This window comes from Oncorhynchus kisutch, unplaced genomic scaffold, assembly GCF_002021735.2.
Source record: "Oncorhynchus kisutch isolate 150728-3 unplaced genomic scaffold, Okis_V2 Okis07a-Okis12b_hom, whole genome shotgun sequence".
NCBI lineage: Eukaryota > Metazoa > Chordata > Actinopteri > Salmoniformes > Salmonidae > Oncorhynchus > Oncorhynchus kisutch.
The window spans coordinates 12,226,933-12,250,089 of NW_022261984.1; the positions used below are offsets into that span (position 1 = coordinate 12,226,933).

A 23,157-nucleotide genomic window follows, 5' to 3' on the forward strand; every position below is an offset into this window, starting at 1 on the left:
CGGAAACATGACCAAAATTTGATTATTTTATCAAACGGAAACCGAATGTCCGAGAGAGTACGTTTGATGACTTCCCGACAGATCCGGCCCTGCCGCACGGCCCAACGCCGTCCGTGAACTTTACAAACGTTTTTGGACGTCTAGTAAGGGACCGTACATTTGCAATATGGACTTTCTCACATTTCTCACTTTCTTACTATCCATACGGCGAATGTCAAAATGTTCCCTTAAGGCAAATACACCAACTTAGTCTAACCTTTATGTTAATGTATTCATATATGCAAATACACCAGGTGTATTTATGCAAATGAAGCACCTATTTTCTTTATGAATATAAATACTACATATCTGATACAATAACAAAATGAATAAATGAGTGTTATCATTCTTACAATAATTGTGAGGGAAATTGTCCAATAAATGTAAAACCTCAATTCACACCAAAATCTCAACTCCATTAATTATTTGTTTGTTCCAGTAAAATATTGTATGTGCTATAATTCAGTAAATATCTGATGGATTATAAAAATGATAAACGTTTGGAGTATCTTCCTCCACTGTGAGGAGGCCTGCGTCTTGTGACCGTAGAATTACACACAGGACTCCTCAGACACACCCCTTATTACTGGTGAAGGGAGGAATTACACACAGGACTCCTCAGACACACCCCTTATTACTGGTGAAGGGAGGAATTACACACAGGACTCCTCACACGCCCCGAGAAGTGAAATGCTCTAAACTGAGCCAGGTCTTATGCAAATGATCAACATGTAATTTACAGTAAGTCATTTGCCTTTTTTCCAGTAAGAAGCATGTGACAAGCTGACTCTCACACAGAGCTGTTGTCACACACTTTCACACTTCTGTACTTAGTGCCACCATACTGTCCTCTGATAAACAGAAAGTTGGTAGAAAAGTGTGCAATGCAGTTCATGTCTCTCCACTTGTTTTGATGTAGATAGAGGATGAGGAAGAGGGAAGGAGAAGATGTGAGAGTAATTGTAGACCATAGGCTCTCTCTGAAAAAAGATAGAGACATCTCTGAATAACTATTATCTCTGGTGTTCATGTCATACAGGAGACAGTAAATGTAGATCTCAGGCCCTCTCTGAGAAAGACAGAGACATCTCTGAATAACTATTATCTCTGGTGTCCATGTCACAAATTGAGACAACAGTTATTCTTTGTGAGTTCACCGTCTTGCATTGAGCTACTGTTCATCCTGCTGCTGTTTTCAACATCACATCAGAGTCTCAGATTAAACCACTGCTTAAAGTGTAACAGGAAGTGGACCGACTGAGTTTCAAATGGTGTGAATGACATCACCACTGAAAACCCCCTGAGACAGATGCAGACACATTGTACATTCTAATACATATCTCTGAGTAACTCTTCTCACTGAGACAGATGCAGACATTTAGTACATTCCGATACATATCTCTGAGTAACTCTTCTCACTGAGACAGCAGAGATGAAAATAACTGTTCATGGCCATCGATGGTGTGCAAGGTGAAATGTGTTAAACTACTAAGAGTATGAAGCACAAAAACTAAACTAATATAAACTAAATATACTAACTAATGTACACTGTTGTAAACTAAACTGATATAAACTAAATATACCAACTAATCTATACTGTAGTAAACTAAACTAATAAAAACTAAATATACAAACTAATCTATACTGTGAGAAACAAACATGGTTCTCAGAAAATAAGTCTGGAGTCACATGGTGATGGTTAGTGTCGTACTATTGGTTAGAAGGTTTCCCCTTTAATGAGGTTGACAGTTAAAACTGTCTCTGACATTAGACTGAGTCACACAGAGACTCCAGCTGTGCAGCGAACAGACACAAACCTACAACTGAGATAACAGCAGACTTTACAACAGTAGAAGATACAACAGTAGAAGATACAGCAGTAGAAGATACAACAGTAGAAGATACAACAGTAGAAGATACAACAGTAGAAGTTACTGCATTTCAACACACGTGTGTAAAGATGTCAGAGGAAATCTATGAAAACTGCGATGGATTTAGTGGCAAAAAAATAAATAAAATAGAGACCATGGATATTAATGATCAAATATACAACAACGAAAGACCCATCATGCCCTGCAAGAAGGATGGTGATCAACATTCAGGTAACAGTTTAACCTGGTGTAGTGCTAGATGCTGACACACACTTACACCCCAACACACACACACACACACATACACACTTACGCTTAAGTTTTTAGCACTCAATTTTATGCACTGACTATATGACTACACACTGGATTCTACAACAGACTCACACACACTGGATTCTACAACAGACTCACACACACTGGATTCTACAACAGACTCACACACACTGGATTCTACAACAGACTCACACACACTGGATTCTACAACAGACTCACACACACTGGATTCTACAACAGACTCACACACACTGGATTCTACAACAGACTCACACACACTGGATTCTACAACAGACTCACACACACTGGATTCTACAACAGACTCACACACACTGGATTCTACAACAGACTCACACACACTGGATTCTACAACAGACTCACACACTGGATTCTACAACAGACTCACACACACTGGATTCTACAACAGACTCACACACACTGGATTCTACAACAGACTCACACACACTGGATTCTACAACAGACTCACACACACTGGATTCTACAACAGACTCACACACACTGGATTCTACAACAGACTCACACACACTGGATTCTACAACAGACTCACACACACTGGATTCTACAACAGACTCACACACACTGGATTCTACAACAGACTCACACACACTGGATTCTACAACAGAGTCACACATACTGACACTGACACCAGCTACTGCATCTTGCCATCTTGATGTAATGTATCACTAGCCACTTTAAACAATGCCACTTATACAGTGGGGCAAAAAAGTATTTAGTCAGCCACCAATTGTGCAAGTTCTCCCACTTAAAAAGATGAGAGAGGCCTGTAATTTTCATCATAGGTACACTTCACCTATGACAGACAAAATTAGGAAAAAAATATCCAGAAAATCACATTGTAGGATTTTTAATGAATTTATGTGCAAATTGTGGTGAAGTGTACCTATGATGAAAATTACAGGCCTCTCTCATCTTTTTAAGTAGGCGAACTTGCACAATTGGTGGCTGACTAAATACTTTTTTCCCCCACTGTATATATATATATATATATATATATATATATATATATATATATATATATATATATATATATATATATAAACATAATTATATAAACATAATTCCTCTTTGACATTATGGGGTATTGTGTGCAGGTCAGTTCCAAAACATATTTTTAAATTCAGTCAGTAACAATAAAATGTGGGAAAATGCACTTTTCAGAAGGCACTGTAGATAGCTACCTCAATTACCTCGTACCCCTACACATTGGGGTGGCAGGTAGCCTGGTGGTTAGAGTGTTGGACTAGTAATAGCAAGATTGCAAGATCGAATCCCTGAGCTGACAAGGTCAAACCTGTCCTTCTGTCCCTGAACAAGGCAGTTAACCCACTGTTCCCCAGTAGGCCGTCATTGTAAATGAGAATTTGTTCTTAACCTGTCTAGGACCCCGCTGTAGTGCACTACTTTAGACCAGGGTCCTATTGGCTGTAGTGCACTACTTTAGACCAGGGTCCTATTGGCTGTAGTGCACTACTTTAGACCAGGGTCCTATTGGCTGTAGTGCACTACTTTAGACCAGGGTCCTATTGGCTGTAGTGCACTACTTTAGACCAGGGTCCTATTGGCTGTAGTGCACTACTTTAGACCAGGGTCCTATTGGCTGTAGTGCACTACTTTAGACCAGGGTCCTATTGGCTGTAGTGCACTACTTTAGACCAGGGTCCTATTGGCTGTAGTGCACTACTTTAGACCAGGGTCCTATTGGCTGTAGTGCACTACTTTAGACCAGGGTCCTATTGGCTGTAGTGCACTACTTTAGACCAGGGTCCTATTGGCTGTAGTGCACTACTTTAGACCAGGGTCCTATTGGCTGTAGTGCACTACTTTAGACCAGGGTCCTATTGGCTGTAGTGCACTACTTTAGACCAGGGTCCTATTGGCTGTAGTGCACTACTTTAGACCAGGGTCCTATTGGCTGTAGTGCACTACTTTAGACCAGGGTCCTATTGGCTGTAGTGCACTACTTTAGACCAGGGTCCTATTGGCTGTAGTGCACTACTTTAGACCAGGGTCCTATTGGCTGTAGTGCACTACTTTAGACCAGGGTCCTATTGGCTGTAGTGCACTACTTTAGACCAGGGTCCTATTGGCTGTAGTGCACTACTTTAGACCAGGGTCCTATTGGCTGTAGTGCACTACTTTAGACCAGGGTCCTATTGGCTGTAGTGCACTACTTTAGACCAGGGTCCTATTGGCTGTAGTGCACTACTTTAGACCAGGGTCCTATTGGCTGTAGTGCACTACTTTAGACCAGGGTCCTATTGTTAATCTACCCATCGTGTCCGATTTTTTAACTGTTTTACATCAAAAACACAACATGTATTTATATTAGATCACCACCAAATCCCCCAAAACACACAGCCATTTTTCCCAGCCAAAGATAGAGTCACAAAAGCAGAAATAGAGATACAATTAACCACTAGCCTTTGATAATCTTCATCAGTTGACACTCATAGGACATCATGTTACACTATACATTTATGTTTTGTTCGATAATATGCATATTTATATCCACAAATCTCGGTTTCCATTGGCGCTATGTTCAGAAATGCCTTCAAAATATCCGGAGTAATTACAGAGAGCCACATCATATAACAGAAATACTCTTCATAAACTTTGATGAAAGATACATGTTTTACATAATTAAAGACACTTTGTTCTTAATGCAACCGCTGTGTCAGATTTTTTTTTTAAATTACGAAAAAAGCATACCATGCAATAATCTGAGACGGTGCTCAGTAATACACAACATTTCTCCGCCATGTTGGAGTCAACAGAAATACGAAATTACAGCATAAATATTCCCTTACCTTTGATGATCTTTCATCAGAATGCAGTGCCAGGAATCCTAGTTCCAAAATAAATCGTTGTTTTGTTCGATAATGTCCATTACTAGTGTTCAATTAGCTACTTTTGCAAGTTCACAAAAGTTCCAAAAGCTGGCGCCGGTCCAGGCGAACTCAGACGAAAACTTCAAAAAGTTATATTCCAGGTCGAATAAACTAAGTGGTCAAACTAAGTAGAGAATCAATCTTCAGGATGTTATTATAATATATATCCATATATCCAACCGGAGCATTCGTTTTTGTCTACAGAGTAATGGAACGCATTGCGATATCATGAGAAATGCGCCTGACCAGGAACTGACATTCTGCCAGACCACTGACTCAAATAGCTGCCATCCTCACACTAGAGGCTTCATTCCACGTTCTACTGACTGTTGACATCTAGTGGAAGGCGTAGGAAGTGCGAACAGATCCATATCTTACTGGGATGTGAATAGGTGATGAGTTGAAAATCAACAAGCCCCAGAATTTCCACTTCCTGTTTGGAAGTTTGCCTGCCATATGAGTTCTGTTACACTCACAGACATAATTCAAACAGTTTTAGAAACTTCAGAGTGTTTTCTATCCAATAGTAATAATAATATGCATATATTAGCATCTGGGACAGAGTAGGAGGCAGTTCAAAATGGGCACGCAATTCATCCAAAGTGAAAATCCCTAAAAAGTGTTAACTGACTTGCCTAGTTAAATAAAGGTACAACAATTAAACATTGGCTTGATACTGTTACTCACTGTACATAGCTACCTCTATTACCTCGTACCCCTTCACATCAGCTTGGTACTGGTACTCCCTGTACATAGATACCTCTATTACCTCATACCCCTTCACAACAGCTTGGTACTGGCACTCCCTGTACATAGCTACCTCTATTACCTCGTACCCCTTCACATCAGCTTGGTACTGGTACTCCCTGTACATAGATACCTCTATTACCTCATACCCCTTCACAACGGCTTGGTACTGGCACTCCCTGTACATAGCTACCTCTATTACCTCGTACCCCTTCACATCGGCTTGACACTGATACTCCCTGTACATAGATACCTCTATTACCTCATACCCCTTCACAACGGCTTGGTACTGGCACTCCCTGTACATAGCTACCTCTATTACCTCGTACCCCTTCACATCGGCTTGACACTGATACTCCCTGTACATAGCTACCTCTATTACCTCGTACCCCTTCACATCAGCTTGGTACTGGTACTCCCTGTACATAGCTACCTCTATTACCTCGTACCCCTTCACATCGGCTTGACACTGATACTCCCTGTACATAGCTACCTCTATTACCTCGTACCCCTTCACATCAGCTTGGTACTGGTACTCCCTGTACATAGCTACCTCTATTACCTCGTACCCCTTCACATCGGCTTGACACTGATACTCCCTGTACATAGCTACCTCTATTACCTCGTACCCCTTCACATCAGCTTGGTACTGGTACTCCCTGTACATAGATACCTCTATTACCTCGTACCCCTTCACATCGGCTTGACACTGATACTCCCTGTACATAGCTACCTCTATTACCTCGTACCCCTTCACATCGGCTTGACACTGATACTCCCTGTACATAGCTACCTCTATTACCTCGTACCCCTTCACATCAGCTTGGTACTGGTACTCCCTGTACATAGCTACCTCTATTACCTCGTACCCCTTCACATCAGCTTGGTACTGGTACTCCCTGGATATATACTGCATTCAGAAAGTATTCACACCCCTTGACTTTTTCCACATTTTGTTACGTTATTCTAAAATGTATTAAATACACTTTTTTGCTTATCAATCCACAAAACCCCATAATGACAAAGCAAAAACTGGTTTTTAGATATTTTTTGTCCACCTGTGGTAAACTCAATTGATTCAACATGATTTAGAAAGGCACAATCCTGTCTACATAAGGTCCCACAGTTGACAGAGCATATCAAAGCAAAAACCAAACCACGAGGTCAAAGGAATTGTCCTTACTGCCCAGAGACAGGACTGTGTTGAGGCACAGATCTGGGGAAGGGTACCATAACATTTCTGCAGTATTGAAGGTCCCGAAGAACACAGTGTTTCTCCATCATTCTGAAATTGAAGAAGTTCAGAACCAACAAGACTCTTCCTAGAGCTGGCCATATGGCCAAACTGAGCAATCGGGGTAGAAGGGCCTTGGTCAGGGAGGTGACCAAGAAACCGATGGTCACTCTGATAGAGCTCTAGAGTTCCTCCATGGAGATGGGAGAACCTTCCAGAAGGACAACCATCTCTGCAGCATTCCACCAATCAGGTCTTTATGGTGGAGTGGCCAGACGGAAGCCACTCCTCAGTAAAAGGCACATGTCAGCCCACTTGGAGTTTGCCAAAAGGCACCTAAAAAGACTCTCAGACCATGAGAAACAAGATTCTCGGGTCTGATGAAATCAAGATTGAACTCAGTGACAAAGTCCAGAGCTATGTGTGACCAGGGGTGACTGGGTATAGGAAGAGGGTGAAGCAGACCGTAAGTGGTTTTAGTGGAGGTTGTGTTCCGGGCACAGACCGAGCAGGCTGAGACAATCTCGCGGGCATCTCTCTCTATGGTGGGCCACCAAAAGCACTGACGCAGAAAGGCGAGGGTCCGGTTTATACCAGGTTGACAGGTGAGGTGGGTAGAATGGGCCCACTGAAGAACATCAGAGTGAACAGAATCGGGAACAAATAGAGTCAGGTCAAGCTGGTTCTGCTGAGCTTGGCGGATACAGGACTCAATCTCCCAGGGGACGGTGGAAACAATGCAAGTGGATGGCACAATGGAATCTGGTTCGGAACCAGTGTTGTCAGAGGTGAGCTGGCGGGAGAGGGCGTCAGGCTTGGTATTCCTAGAACCGGGGCGATAAGTAGGTGTGAAATTTAATCTACCGAAGAACAATGCCCATCTGGCTTGCCGGGAGTTCAGACAATTGGTGGTCTGGATGTAAGACAGGTTTTTGTGGTCTGTCCACATGATTAAGAGGAGTGCAGAGCCCTCTAGCCAGTGACACCAAGCCTCAAAAGGCAGCTTAACTGCCAGGAGTTCATGATTACAGATGTCAAAATTATTCTCTGCAGTTGAGAGCTGGAAAAGAATGCGCACTTTTGAAGCTTCTGATCAGAGGGGGGACGTTGAGACAGAACAGCACCTCCCCTGCGCTGGGTGAGAGAGGTTATATAACCGGCTACAGAGGAGAGGAGCGCTAGAATGGAGGTAGATGTGCAGTCGTACGGCCGATGAGGCGGCAGCAACAGGACGTGGTGCTTGCTGAACACAAGTGCTAGATCGTGACACTCTGGAGGAACTGATGACAGGTCCGGAGGTTCTGGAATGGACTGGGGCACAGACAAGGCAGGGGCAAGGGCGTGGTTACCCTTCCAGCGTTCCAGTCGATATGAGGGTTGTGCAACTTTAACCATGGATGGCCAAGAACCAGGGAGAGTGAGGACAGTCGATTATGTGGAAAGTGATCCTTTCCTGGTGGTTTCCAGAGAGATGCAGGATGACAGGGACGGTCCTCTCCCAGTCACGGGCGAGGACCTGTCCGTTGAGAGCGTTGGCTTCCAGGGGTGAATCGAGTGGAACAGAGTCCAGGCCCAAATGGGTAACAATACCACGGTCCAGGAAACTCGTCGGCGCCTGAGTTGATGAGAGCAGGCAGGGGAGGAACCTGGCTCTGCCACACAAGGGTCGCCATCAAGCAGGGGTCTGGGGGGTCTGGGGGAGAGATGGGCATGCGATTTGGCTCAACGGTAGGTCCCCCACTACTGCCTAGCCACCACTTTTGCTGGACGCAGGGAACAAGTGGAGACAAAGTGACCAACCTGGCCCCAGTATAGGCAGCTTCTAGTGCTGATTCACCGCTGCCTCTCCTCTGGAGAGAGACGAGCCGAGCTGCACGGAGGCAGCCAGTCAGGAAGGAAACCCGTTGTTGTATCTTTAACTCTGCATTGTTGGAAAAGGACCCGTCAGTCAGCATTTCACTATTAGCACATGTTGTTTACGAAGCAAATTAGAAATTATGTTTGATTTTGATTGAAATAGGTGCCGGCAGTCATTTTGGGTGCCTGAACTCTGCAATATGTTCAAGCCAATATTCTGTTAGAGGTTCTGGAAGTCAAGCAGTAGAATATGTGAGGTTCTGGAACTCAGTTCTGGTGTTCTGTCCCTTGTCAAGCTTGTGTGTTGTAACTCAGTTCTGGTGTTCTGTTCCATGTTCCTTGTGTATTTCCCTCACTGATTCAAGCAGAAAATGGACACAAAAGTAGACACAAATGCAACTCTGATAATAATTTGTGCTTCAGTGTTTTGTCAGTGGTGGAAGAGATACTCTGGAGCTGCTGCAGTGTGTCTGGGGCTGCTGTGTGTTCTCCTACTGGCTGGGATCATAGGCCTGTTTCTCTACCGTGAGTTTGATATGTTCTCACTCAAACATTCTTCATCATCAGTGGTGTAATGACCACGGTTCAATTACATTTACATTCCAGTCAATTCCATTCAGAAAGTAAACCAAATTTCAATTCGAAAATTTGGAAATCAACTGGAATTCCTGTGTATTTCCTGATTTGACTGGAATTGAAATGCAACTGACACCTACAATGGTAAAGACTGATTAACATTTCCACTATTACCTTGTTCAATGATCTCATTATTTTAGAGAGAAACCAGTTGACCCGTTACAACACCCTGGCCAGAGAGAGAGACCAGTTACAGACAAGCAACAACGCCCTGACCAAAGAGAGAGACCAGTTACAGACTAGCAACAACAACCTGACCAAAGAGAGAGACCAGCTTCAGACCAGCGACAACACCCTGACCAAAGAGAGAGACCAGCTACAGACTAGCAACAATGCCCTGACCAAAGAGAAAGACCAGCTACAGACTAGCAACAACGCCCTGACCAAAGAGAGAGACCAGCTACAGACTAGCAACAACGCCCTGACCAAAGAGAGAGACCAGCTACAGACCAGCGACCACACCCGGACCAAAGAGAGAGACCAGCTACAGACCAGTTACAACACTCTGACCAAAGAGAGAGACCAGCTACAGAAAGAGACAGAACGTCTGAAACAATCTTTAGTTGAGAAAGGTGAGTCAAATTGTCTAATGACTGTTCTGTTTGACAGTCTCTGTATCAGTTCACATGCCACTTATAAACAGGAAATGTAACTTATATTAAATAAAAAATGTGAGAAAAAAATGTATGACTTCCGAACCGTCCGTTAGTTAGTCTTCCTTGAAAGTTTGATTGATACTTAATTCATTCGTATTAAACTAAACTAGACTAAAACATTTTCAACTTATAGTGTGTCCACAAGGATGGAAGAAGATTGGTAGGAGTTGTTACTACGTCTCTACTGAGAAAAAACCCTGGAAGGAGAGCAGACAGGACTGCAGAGATAGAGGAGCACACCTGGTGGTCATCAAGAGCCAGGAACAACAGGTGTGTGTGTGTTTTTTGTAAAAAATTTATTTAACCAGGTAGGCTAGTTGAGAACAAGTTCTCATTTGCAACTGCGACCTGGCCAAGATAAAGCATAGCAGTGTGAACAGACAACACAGAGTTACACATGGAGTAAACAATTAACAAGTCAATAGCACAGTAGAAAAAAAAGAAGGGGATTCTATATACATTGTGTGCAAAAGGCATGAGGAGGTAGGCAAATAATTACAATTTTGCAGATTAACACTGGAGTGATAAATGATCAGATGGTCATGTACAGGTAGAGATATTGGTGTGCAAAAGAGCAGAAAAGTAAATAAATAAAAACAGTATGGGGATGAGGTAGGTAAAAATGAGTGGGCTATTTACCGATAGACTATGTACAGCTGCAGCGATCGTTTAGCTGCTCAGATAGCAGATGTTTGAAGTTGGTGAGGGAGATAAAAGTCTCCAACTTCAGCGATTTTTGCAATTCGTTCCAGTCACAGGCAGCAGAGAACTGGAATGAAAGGCGGCCAAATGAGGTGTTGGCTTTAGGGATGATCAGTGAGATACACCTGCTGGAGCGCGTGCTACGGATGGGTGTTGCCATCGTGACCAGTGAACTGAGATAAGGCGGAGCTTTACCTAGCATGGACTTGTAGATGACCTGGAGCCAGTGGGTCTGGCGACGAATATGTAGCGAGGGCCAGCCGACTAGAGCATACAAGTCGCAGTGGTGGGTGGTATAAGGTGCTTTAGTGACAAAACGGATGGCATTGTGATAAACTGCATCCAGTTTGCTGAGTAGAGTGTTGGAAGCAATTTTGTAGATGACATCGCCGAAGTCGAGGATCGGTAGGATAGTCAGTTTTACTAGGGTAAGTTTGGCGGCGTGAGTGAAGGAGGCTTTGTTGCGGAATAGAAAGCCGACTCTTGATTTGATTTTCGATTGGAGATGTTTGATATGAGTCTGGAAGGAGAGTTTCAAATCAAATCCAATTTATTTATATAGCCCTTCGTACATCAGCTGATATCTCAAAGTGCTGTACAGAAACCCAGCCTAAAACCCCAAACAGCAAGCAATGCAGGTGTAGAAGCACGGTGGCTAGGAAAAACTCCCTAGAAAGGCCAAAACCTAGGAAGAAACCTAGAGAGGAACCAGGCTATGTTGGGTGGCCAGTCCTCTTCTGGCTGTGCCGGGTGGAGATTATAACAGAACATGGCCAAGATGTTCAAATGTTCATAAATGACCAGCATGGTCGAATAATAATAAGGCAGAACAGTTGAAACTGGAGCAGTAGCACGGTCAGATGGACTGGGGACAGCAAGGAGACATCATCATGTCAGGTAGTCCTGGGGCATGGTCCTAGGGCTCAGGTCCTCCGAGAGAGAGAAAGAAAGAGAATTAGAGAGGGCATATGTGGGGTGGCCAGTCCTCTTCTGGCTGTGCCGGGTGGAGATTTTAACAGAACATGGCCAAGATGTTCAAATGTTCATAAATGACCAGCATGGTCGAATAATAATAAGGCAGAACAGTTGAAACTGGAGCAGCAGCACGGCCAGGTGGACTGGGGACAGCAAGGAGTCATCATGTCAGGTAGTCCTGGGGCATGGTCCTAGGGCTCAGGTCCTCCGAGAGAGAGAAAGAAAGAGAGAAGGAGAGAATTAGAGAACGCACACTTAGATTCACACAGGACACCGAATAGGACAGGAGAAGTACTCCAGATATAACAAACTGACCCCAGTCCCCCGACACATAAACTACTGCAGCATAAATACTGGAGGCTGAGACAGGAGGGGTCAGGAGACCCCATCCGAGGACACCCCCGGACAGGGCCAAACAGGAAGGATATAACCCCACCCACTTTGCCAAAGCACAGCCCCCACACCACTAGAGGGATATCTTCAACCACCAACTTACCATCCTGAGACAAGGCTGAGTATAGCCCACAAAGATCTCTGCCATGGCACAACCTAAGGGGGGGCGCCAACCCAGACAGGATGACCACATCAGTGAATCAACCCACTCAAGTGACGCACCCCTTCCAGGGATGGCATGAGAGAGCCCCAGTAAGCCAGTGACTCAGCCCCTGTAATAGGGTTAGAGGCAGAGAATCCCAGTGGAAAGAGGGGAACCGGCCAGGCAGAGACAGCAAGGGCGGTTCGTTGCTCCAGAGCCTTTCCGTTCACCTTCCCACTCCTGGGCCAGACTACACTCAATCATATGACCCACTGAAGAGATGAGTCTTCAGTAAAGACTTAAAGGTTGAGACCGAGTTTGCGTCTCTGACATGGGTAGGCAGACCGTTCCATAAAAATGGAGCTCTATAGGAGAAAGCCCTGCCTCCAGCTGTTTGCTTAGAAATTCTAGGGACAATTAGGAGGCCTGCGTCTTGTGACCGTAGCGTACGTGTAGTTTACAGTCTAGCCAGACACCTAGGTACTTATAGATGTCCACATATTCAAGGTCGGAACCATCCAGGGTGGTGATGCTGGTCAGGCGTGCGGGTGCAGGCAGTGAACGGTTGAAAAGCATGCATTTGGTTTTACTAGCTTTTTAGAGCAGTTGGAGGCCACGGAAGGAGTGTTGTATGGCATTGAAGCTCGTTTGGAGGTTAGATAGCACAGTGTCCAAGGACGGGCCGGAAGTATATAGAATGGTGTCGTCTGCTTAGAGGTGGATCAGGGAATCGCCCGCAGCAAGAGCAACATCATTGATATATACAGAGAAAAGAGTCGGCCCGAGAATTGAACCCTGTGGCACCCCCATAGAGACTGCCAGAGGACCGGACAGCATACCCTCCGATTTGACACACTGAACTCTGTCTGCAAAGTCATTGGTGAACCAGGCAAGGCAGTCATCCGAAAAACCGAGGCTACTGTGTGTGTGTGTGTGAGTGTGAGTGTGAGTGTGAGTGTGAGTGTGAGTGTGAGTGTGAGAGAGAGAGATTAAGCCAAACCCTCTTCAACATATATATCATTGAATTGGCACTAGAACAGTCTGCAGAACTGAGAGAGAGACATAGACAGACGGACGGACGTCTCTGTCTGTCTGTCTGTCTGTCTGTCTGTCCGTCCGTCTGTCTGTCTATGTCTCTCTCTCTCAGACAGACAGACAGACAGATTGAGAGATGGGGAGGGAGAAAGAAAGTGAGAGAGATGGGGAGGGAGAAAGAGAGAGATGAGTAGAGAGAGAGAAATTTGGAACTCACTAAACAAACAACAAAACAAGGAGATATCTATCCATAATGTAGATGTCTGAGTAAACCACTTCTCCAATCTGTTTGGCTATATAACGAAGAACAAACAGCAAAAACACATACATGATCAAAAACAAATCTTAGAATCAACTATTAAAGACTTCCAGATCCCACTGGACTCAACAATTACATTGAATGAACTACAGGACAAAATACAAACCCTCCAACACAAAAGGGCCTGTGGTGTTGATAATATCCTCAATGAAATTATTAAACAGACAGACCACAAATTTGGTTTTACCTTACTTATTTATTTGGTTTTTAATTTAATTTACTTAAATTCTTTAACATCATCCTCAGCTCTGGAATCTTCCCCAATATTTGGAAAAAAGGAATGACCCAATTAACAAAAGTGGAGACAAATTTGACCCCAACTATAACAGCAACCTTGGGAAAATCCTCTGCATTGTCATTAATAGCAGACTGGTTCACTTCCTCAATGAAAACAATGTACTGAGCAAATTTCAAATTGCCTTTTTACCAAATTACCGCACGACAGAACACATATACACCCTGCACACCTTAAATAACAAACAAACTAATCAAAACTAAGTCCTCTCATGCTTTGTTGATTTCAGAAAAAGCTTTTGACTCAATTTGATATGAGGGTATACAAATTGAGGAAAGTGGTGTTTGGGGAAAAACATACAACATTATAAAATCCATGTACACAATCAACAAGTTTGTTGATAAAATTGGTTAAAAAAAACACACATTTCTTCCTCAGGGCCGTGGGGTGAGACAGGGATGCAGGTTAAGCCCCACCCTCTTCAATATATATATCAACTAATTGGCGATGGCACGAGAACAGTCTGCAGCACCCGGCCTCACCCTACTAGAATCAGAAGTCAAATGTCTACTGTTTGCTGATGATCTGGAGCTTCTGTCACCAATATATAATTTAATTTTAATATATAAAAGAATAATTTTGCACGCACCATTTTTCAGTTTTTGATTTGTTAAAAAAGTTTGAAATATCCAATAAATGTCGTTCCACTTCATGATTGTGTCCCACTTGTTGTTGATTCTTCAACAACAAAAAATACAGTTTTATATCTTTATGTTTGAAGCCTGAAATGTGGCAAAAGGTCGCAAAGTTCAAGGGGGCCGAATACTTTCGCAAGGCACTGTAGATCATCTGCACAGATTCTGTCAAACCTGGGCCCTTTATTTCACTTTTGTTTATGATCTATTTCATTTGCTTTGGCAATGTTAGCATATGTTTCCCATGCCAATAAAGCCTTTAAATTGAAATTGAATTGAAATTTGTGGAGAGGGAAAGAGGGAGATAGAAAGCAGTAATGGCTATGTTTTAACAATGTTGTCTCTCTCCTACAACTACAGACATTGGTCAATTTGTTATGTGGAGTAAAGAACTATGTCTGGATTGGTCTGACTGACTCTGTTTCTGAGGGGACCTGGAAATGGGTGGACGACACACCACTGACCACAAAGTAAGACATTAATGAATTCTGTGTCACTATGACATCACTGTCTTGAGAAGTAGGTTCAGAATGGACAGCCTGATTCTGTGTTGTTTCTCCTACAGGTATTGGAACAGTGGACAGTCTGACCTATGTGTTGTTTCTCCTACAGGTATTGGAACAGTGGTCAGCCTGATTCTATATGTTGTTTCTTCTTCAGGTTTTGGAACAGTGGTCAGCCTGAGTCTATATGTTGTTTCTTCTTCAGGTATTGGAACAGTGGTCAGCCTGATTCTATATGTTGTTTCTTCTTCAGGTATTGGAACAGTGGTCAGCCTGATTCTATATGTTGTTTCTTCTTCAGGTATTGGAACAGTGGACAGCCTGATTCTGTGTTGTTTCTTCTACATGTATTGGAACAGTGGACAGCCTGATTCTATGTGTTGTTTCTCCTACAGTTATTGGAACTGTGGACAGCCTGATTCTATGTGTTGTTTCTCCTACAGTTATTGGAACTGTGGACAGCCTGATTCTATGTGTTGTTTCTCCTACAGTTATTGGAACAGTGGACAGCCTGATTCTATGTGTTGTTTCTTCAACAGGTATTGGAACAGTGGAGAGCCTAACGGTGATGTAGCTGAGAACTGTGGGTATTTCTACTCCAGGTCATCAGACACAGGAGCTTGGTGGGACTATGACTGTTCCTATGAATACCGATGGATCTGTGAGAAATAGGATTCTATCCTCTGTACTCTCTGTACTGCTAAACAGGATTATTACGTATTATAACTGTTTTCTGTTTCAATTTACCTTGTCAAGTACATAAAACATATAACAAGACAAATGTAGATTATATAATATAATACAATAAAATAAAAAAAATGCAACAACAATACAATGACCTGATAACAGAAGGACTGTTTTCTGTGGTTGTGGAAATTCACCACTAAGGACTTGTCCTCCCCTCCGGAGTACGACGACGCCAGATTACTCCGGTCCTGGGAGTTACGCATACCTGGCACTCGTTATTAACCTGTGTTTCACACCTGGCACTCGTTATTAACCTTTGTTTCACACCTGGCACTCATTGTTAACCTGTGTTTCACACCTGGCACTCGTTATTAACCTGTGTTTCACACCTGGCACTTGTTATTAACCTGTGTTTCACACCTGGAACTCGTTATTAAACTGTGTTTTCACACCTGGCACTCGTTATTAACCTGTGTTTCACACCTGGCACTCATTTTTAACCTGTGTTTCACACCTGGTACTCGTTATGTACCTGTGTTTCACACCTGGCACTCATTATTAACCTGTGTTTCACACCTGGCACTCATTATTAACCTGTGTTTCACACCTGGACACCATTCCCTGCATCATTTCCTCCCCTTTATATGTCTCCCAGGGTCACTCACCAGTTGGTATTGATCTTGTGTGTCGGCGTTCTGCATTATGTTATTATTGTTGTGTTCTTGGTTTTGTTGTTTTATTAAAATATTTCACCTGCTTCCGACTCACCGCCCCGTCATTACAGGAAACTAATCTGTCTTTATTATCACAGCTAGTCGAGAAGATGGAGTCTAGAAGGACTGTTCTCTCTACTGTATAATAGTTGATCTAACATGGAGTCTAGAAGGACTGTTCTCTACTGTATAATAGTTGACCTAACATGGAGTCTAGAAGGACTGTTCTCTACTGTATAATAGTTGTCCTAGAAGTCCTAGAAGGACTGTTCTGTGGTACAGTTTTCTTCTGTACCACAGAAAGCACTGAGCTAGTCTGAAGGACTGTTCTCTACTGTATAATAGTTGATCTAACATGGAGTCTAGAAGGACTGTCCTCTCTACTGTATAATAGTTGATCTAACATGGAGTCTAGAAGAACTGTTCTCTACTATATAATAGTTGATCTAACATGGAGTCTAGAAGAACTGTTCTCTACTGTATAATAGTTGATCTAACATGGAGTCTAGAAGGACTGTTCTCTACTATATAATAGTTGATCTAACATGGAGTCTAGAAGAACTGTTCTCTACTATATAATAGTTGATCTAACATGGAGTCTAGAAGAACTGTTCTCTACTGTATAATAGTTGATCTAACATGGAGTCTAGAAGGACTGTTCTCTACTATATAATAGTTGATCTAACATGGAGTCTAGAAGGACTGTTGTCTTCTGTACCACAGAAAGCACTGAGCAAGTCTGAAGGACTGTTTTCTTCTGTACCACAGAAAGCACTGAGCTAGTCTGAAGGACTGTTCTCTACTGTATAATAGTTGATCTAACATGGAGTCTAGAAGGACTGTTCTCTACTATATAATAGTTGATCTAACATGGAGTCTAGAAGGACTGTTGTCTTCTGTACCACAGAAAGCACTGAGCTAGTCTGAAGGACTGTTGTCTTCTGTACCACAGGAAGCACTGAGCAAGTCTGAAGGACTGTTGTCTTCTGTACCACAGGAAGCACTGAGCTCGTCTGAAATACCTAAATTGTGGAGCTGCTTTTCTCCACAAAGAGACCATGTTTGCATGTGGATTTATAAACTTAATATATTAACAAACTATGTGACATGAGGTAATGCAAAAATAACATGCGAAAAAGGCAATATTTTTTTACAAATAAATGATTATTATATATTTGTTTTAGCTAAACTGTTGAGTCCCTGAATGACAGGTTGTCACTACTCTGGATTCATCCATTTCATTTTACTCCTGAGACTATTTCACTCTCTTTCTTGAGCCTGTCGTTTTTTCCATTAACGCTACGAACATGAACATTTTTGTAAAGACCAGTCAAAGGCTACGTTTTAGTCTGGGATTTAAACGCAACGTCTCGGTTTTTGGGGGAATTGAAAAAAAAGTTACAATTTAATACGACTGAAAAGTTTACAAACTAGATGAGCTGAAATAAAATCAACATATGACAATGAATAGTCAGATGATACGTCTCATCTCGAAAACAATGTACAGTATGTTTAGATGGGTGTAATCTAGAGCCAGGCTTGTTGATTTGTAATCTCAGGATATCCTGCTATTGAGGGAGTTCTATTACGCTGACCTGGGTTGAACTGGACAATGGGCCGTCACGTCATCTTGCGACAGCGGAGAGGGAGGAGCGCTTTATCTCAAATCAAACAGTAATCTGCACCCCTCGGTCAAGGCATCGTCAAGAAACATAGAAACAACATCTGTTTTCCGTGAAATAAATGTTTTAAATTTCAAACTAGATTTCATTGGGAAGGCAGTTAAATACTTTATATGTGAAAACATAAGACTGTAAAACACCAGGTGTATTTATGCAAATGAAGCACCTATTTTCTTTATAAAAAAATTAATACTATATATCTGATACAATAACAAAATGAATATATGAGTGTTATCATTCTTACAATAATTGTGAGGGAAATTGTCCAATAAATGTAAAACCTGAATTCACACCAAAATCTCAACTCCATTAATTATTTGTTTGTTGCAGTAAAATATTGTATATGCTATAATTCAGTAAATATCTGATGGATTATAAAAATGATAAACGTTTGGAGTATCTTCAGCCGCTGTGAGGAGGCCTGCGTCTTGTGACCGTAGAATTACACACAGGACTCCTCAGACACAACCCTTATTACTGGTGAAGGGAGGAATTACACACAGGACTCCTCAGACACACCCCTTATTACTGGTGAAGGGAGGAATTACACACAGGACTCCTCAGACACACCCCTTATTACTGGTGAAGGGAGGAATTACACACAGGACTCCTCAGACACACCCCTTATTACTGGTGAAGGGAGGAATTACACACAGGACTCCTCAGACACGCCCCGAGAGGTGAAGTGCTCTAATCTGAGCCAGATGCAAATCTTATGCAGTCTTATGCAAATTATCAACATGTAATTTACAGTAAGTCATTTGCCTTTTTTCCAGTAAGAAGCATGTGACACGAAGACTCTCACACAGAGCTGTTGTCACACACTTTCACACTTCTGTACTTAGTGACACCATACTGTTCTCTGATAAACAGAAAGTTGGTTGAAATTGTGCAATGCATTTCGTGTCTCTCCACTTTTTTTGATGTAGATAGAGGATGAGGAAGAGGGAAGGAGAAGATGTGAGAGTAATTGTAGACCATAGGCTCTCTCTGAAAAAAGATAGAGACATCTCTGAATAACTATTATCTCTGGTGTTCATGTCATACAGTAGACAGTAAATAGAGATCTCAGGCCCTCTCTGAGAAAGATAGAGACATCTCTGAGTAACTATTATCTCTGGTGTCCATGTCACAAATTGAGACAACAGTTATTCTTTTTGAGTTCACCATCTTGCATTGAGCTACTGTTCATCCTGCTGCTGTTTTAAACATCATATCAGAGTCTCAGATTAAACCACTGCTTAAAGTGTAACAGGAAGTGGACCGACTGAGTTTCAAATGGTGTGAATGACATCATCACTGAAAACCCTCTGAGACAGATGCAGACATATTGTACATTCTGATACATATCTCTGAGTAACTCTTCTCACTGAGACAGCAGAGATGAAAATAACTGTTCATGACCATCGATGGTGTGCGAGGTGAAATGTGTTAAACTACTAAGAGTACGAAACCTCTGCTGTTTAGGTCCTGCAGCTATCAGGTTGTTGCAGTGCAAGAGTTAGACTAGACTTCTCTGCTGTTTAGGTCCTGCAGCTATCAGATTGTAGCAGTATGAAGAGTTAGACTAGACTTATCTGCTGTTTAGGTCCTGCAGCTATCAGATTGTAGCAGTGTGAAGAGTTAGACTAGACTTATCTGCTGTGTGTGGAGACAGTGTGGGAGGAGAGAGTGGGAGTTACAATGAGAGTCACAGCGAGGCACATATGGAAGGAGAGAGATGAAGAGAGACAGATAAAATAGATGTGACCTTAGACATTTTGAACCCCCTGCCCCCCCCCCCCCCCCCCGGAAGAGAAGAGGTGTGAATAACTATTATCTCTGGTGTCAATGTCACACAGGACACAGTTTATTAAACATGGCCATTGATGGCCGACGACAGAGTGCATAATGCAGCATTTCAACATTTCAATGCATTTGTCTTCACCGTGGTAAACTAAACTAATGTAAACTATATATACAACTAATCTACACTGTAAACTAAACTAATGTAAACTAAATACACAAACTAATCTACACTGTGGTAAACTAAACTAATGTAAACTAAATACACAAACTCATCTACACTGTTGTAAACTAAACTAATATAAACTAAATACACAAACTAATCTACACTGTGGTAAACTAAACTAATGTAAACTAAATACACAAACTAATCTACACTGTGGTAAACTAAACTAATGTAAACTAAATACACAAACTAATCTACACTGTGGTAAACTAAACTAATGTAAACTAAATACACAAACTAATCTACACTGTAAACTCACATTCGTTTGTAGAGACGGACCAAGGGGCAGCGGAGATTTGAGTTCCATGTAATTTATTTAAAGTGAAACTTAAAGAACTAAACATTAAACAATAAACAAACAACTAACTCAAAACAATAATAACAATAATAATAATAATAATCCCACAACACACAGGTGGAAAAAAGGCTACCTAAATATGATCCCCAATTAGAGACATCGATTACCAGCTGCCTCTATTTGGGAATCATACCAATCACCAATATCGAAATAATAACCCAGAACCCCATAAAGAAAGTACTAACTAGAACAACCCCCAGTCACGCCCTGACCTACTACACCATAGAGAGATATAATGTCTCTCTTTGGTCAGGGCGTGACACTAAACTAATAGAAACTAAATAACAAACGAATCTTCACTGTGAGTAACAAACATGGTTTTGTTAGTGGCATACTATTGGTTAGACAGTTTCCCCTTTAATGAGGTTGACAGTTAATAACCTCTCGCCGCTCAGATCCCTTTAAGCGGGATCATTTTTGTCTACATCCGGTGAATTGCAGAGCGCCAAATTCAAATTAAATGACTAAAAATTAAAAAAAAGTACAAGTACATCACATTCTAGCACACTACATAGTACACTACGACAGGGTCTTCCTGTCAGACATGATCATGAAAAAAATAATTAATTTTCATCAAGTCACAAGTGCAATACACCAAAACACAGCTTAACTTGTTGTTATTCCATGCCTGTCAGATTTCTAAAAGGCTTTATGGTGAAAGCAAACCATGCAATTATGTGAGGACAGCTCTCAGCAGACAAAACATTGCAAACAGCTAGCAGCAAAGTAGATTGGTAAATTAATCGCTTACCTTTGATGATCTTCGTATGTTTGCATTCACGAGACCCCCAGTTATACAACAAATGTTTGTCTTGTTCCATAAAGATTCTCTTTATATCCAAAAACCTCCATTTGGTTTGCGCATTTTGTTGAGTAATCCACAGGCTCGGGCAGGTCACGAAGGGCAGACGAAAATTCCAAATAGTATCTGTAAAGTTCGTAGAAACATGTCAAACGTTTTTTTTTATATCAATCCTCAGGTTGTTTTTACAATAAATAATCAATAATATTTCAATAGAATATTTCAATAGAAGAAGAGAAAGAAAAGGTCTCGCTCCCGGCGTACACACATGCACAAATCTGAGGACATCTGGCTATCCACTGATGCGATGTGTTCATTCTCGCTCATTTTTCAGAATAAAAGCCTGAAACTATGTCTAAAGACTGTTCACACCTTGTGGAAGCCACAGGGAAAGGATTCTGGTTGATATCCCTTTAAATGGAGGATGGTCTTGCAATGGAAAAGAGTAGTTCAGAAAAACATCACCTTCTGGTTTGATTTTCCTCGCATTTTCGCCTGCCATATCAGTTATGTTATACTCACAGACAATATTTTGACAGTTTTGGAAACTTCAGAGTGTTTTCTATCCTAATCCGACAATTATATGCATATTCTAGCTTCTGGGCCTGAGAAATAGGCAGTTCACGTTTTCATCCAAACATCAAAATACTGCCCCCTAGCCTAAAGAGGTTTTAAAACTGTCCCTGACATTAGACTGAGCCACACAGAGGCTCCAGCGGTGCAGTGAACAGACACAAACCTACATCTGAGATAACAGCAGTAGTTACAACAGTGGAAGTTACAGTAGTAGAAGTTACTTCATTTGAGCACAGCTGTGTAAAGATGTCAGAGGCAACCAAGAAAAACAGAGATGGATTGAAAGGGAAAAAACAAATGAGACTATGAATATTGATGATCATATACCGATCAACGAAAGACCCATCATGCCCCGCAAGAAGGATGGAGCTGGTGATCAACATTCAGGTAACAGTTTATCCTGGTGTAGTGCTCAACACGGACACACACACACACACACACACACACACACACACACACACACACACACACACACACACACACTCCCTGTACATAGCTACCTCTATTACATCATACCCCTTCACATCAGCTTGGTTCTGGTACTCCCTGTGCATAGCTACCTCAATTACCTCATACCCCTTCACATCAGCTTGGTACGGGTACTCCCTGTAAATAGCTACCTCTATTACCTCGTACCCCTTCACATCAGCTTGGTACTGGTACTCCCTGTACATAGCTACCTCAATTACCTCATACCCCTTCACATCAGCTTGGTACGGGTACTCCCTGTAAATAGCTACCTCTATTACCTCGTACCCCTTCACATCGGCTTGGATCTGGTATTCCCTGTACATACAGTGCATTCTGAAAGAATTCGCACCCCTTGTCTCATCCTTATTCTCAAATTGTTTTTTTTATATCCTCATTAATCTACACACAATACCCCATAATGACACCAAACACCTCTCAGGGCCCTACAGAATTTGTCCTTGGAGCCCCGAGAAAGGACTGTGTTGAGGTACAGAACTGGGGAAGGGTACCCAAACATTTCTGCAGCATTGAAGCCCCCGAAGAGCACAGTGGCCTCCATCATTTTTAAATTCAAGAATTTTGGAAGCAGCAAGACTCTTCCTAGACCTGGCAGCC

The 23,157-nt window shown here is 42.2% G+C and overlaps 1 protein-coding gene across 1 annotated transcript; it reads left to right on the forward strand.

The window, feature by feature from the left end:
* Positions 1-1,773: 1,773 nt before the first annotated feature.
* LOC116360209 (C-type lectin domain family 4 member M-like) lies at positions 1,774-16,686 on the forward strand. Its single transcript, XM_031815126.1, has 6 exons — positions 1,774-2,141; positions 9,375-9,476; positions 9,728-10,159; positions 10,377-10,513; positions 15,100-15,209; positions 15,782-16,686. The coding sequence occupies exons 1-6, from the start codon at positions 2,000-2,002 to the stop codon at positions 15,912-15,914; spliced, it is 1,056 nt and encodes a 351-aa protein (XP_031670986.1). The 5' UTR covers positions 1,774-1,999; the 3' UTR covers positions 15,915-16,686.
* Positions 16,687-23,157: the final 6,471 nt, after the last annotated feature.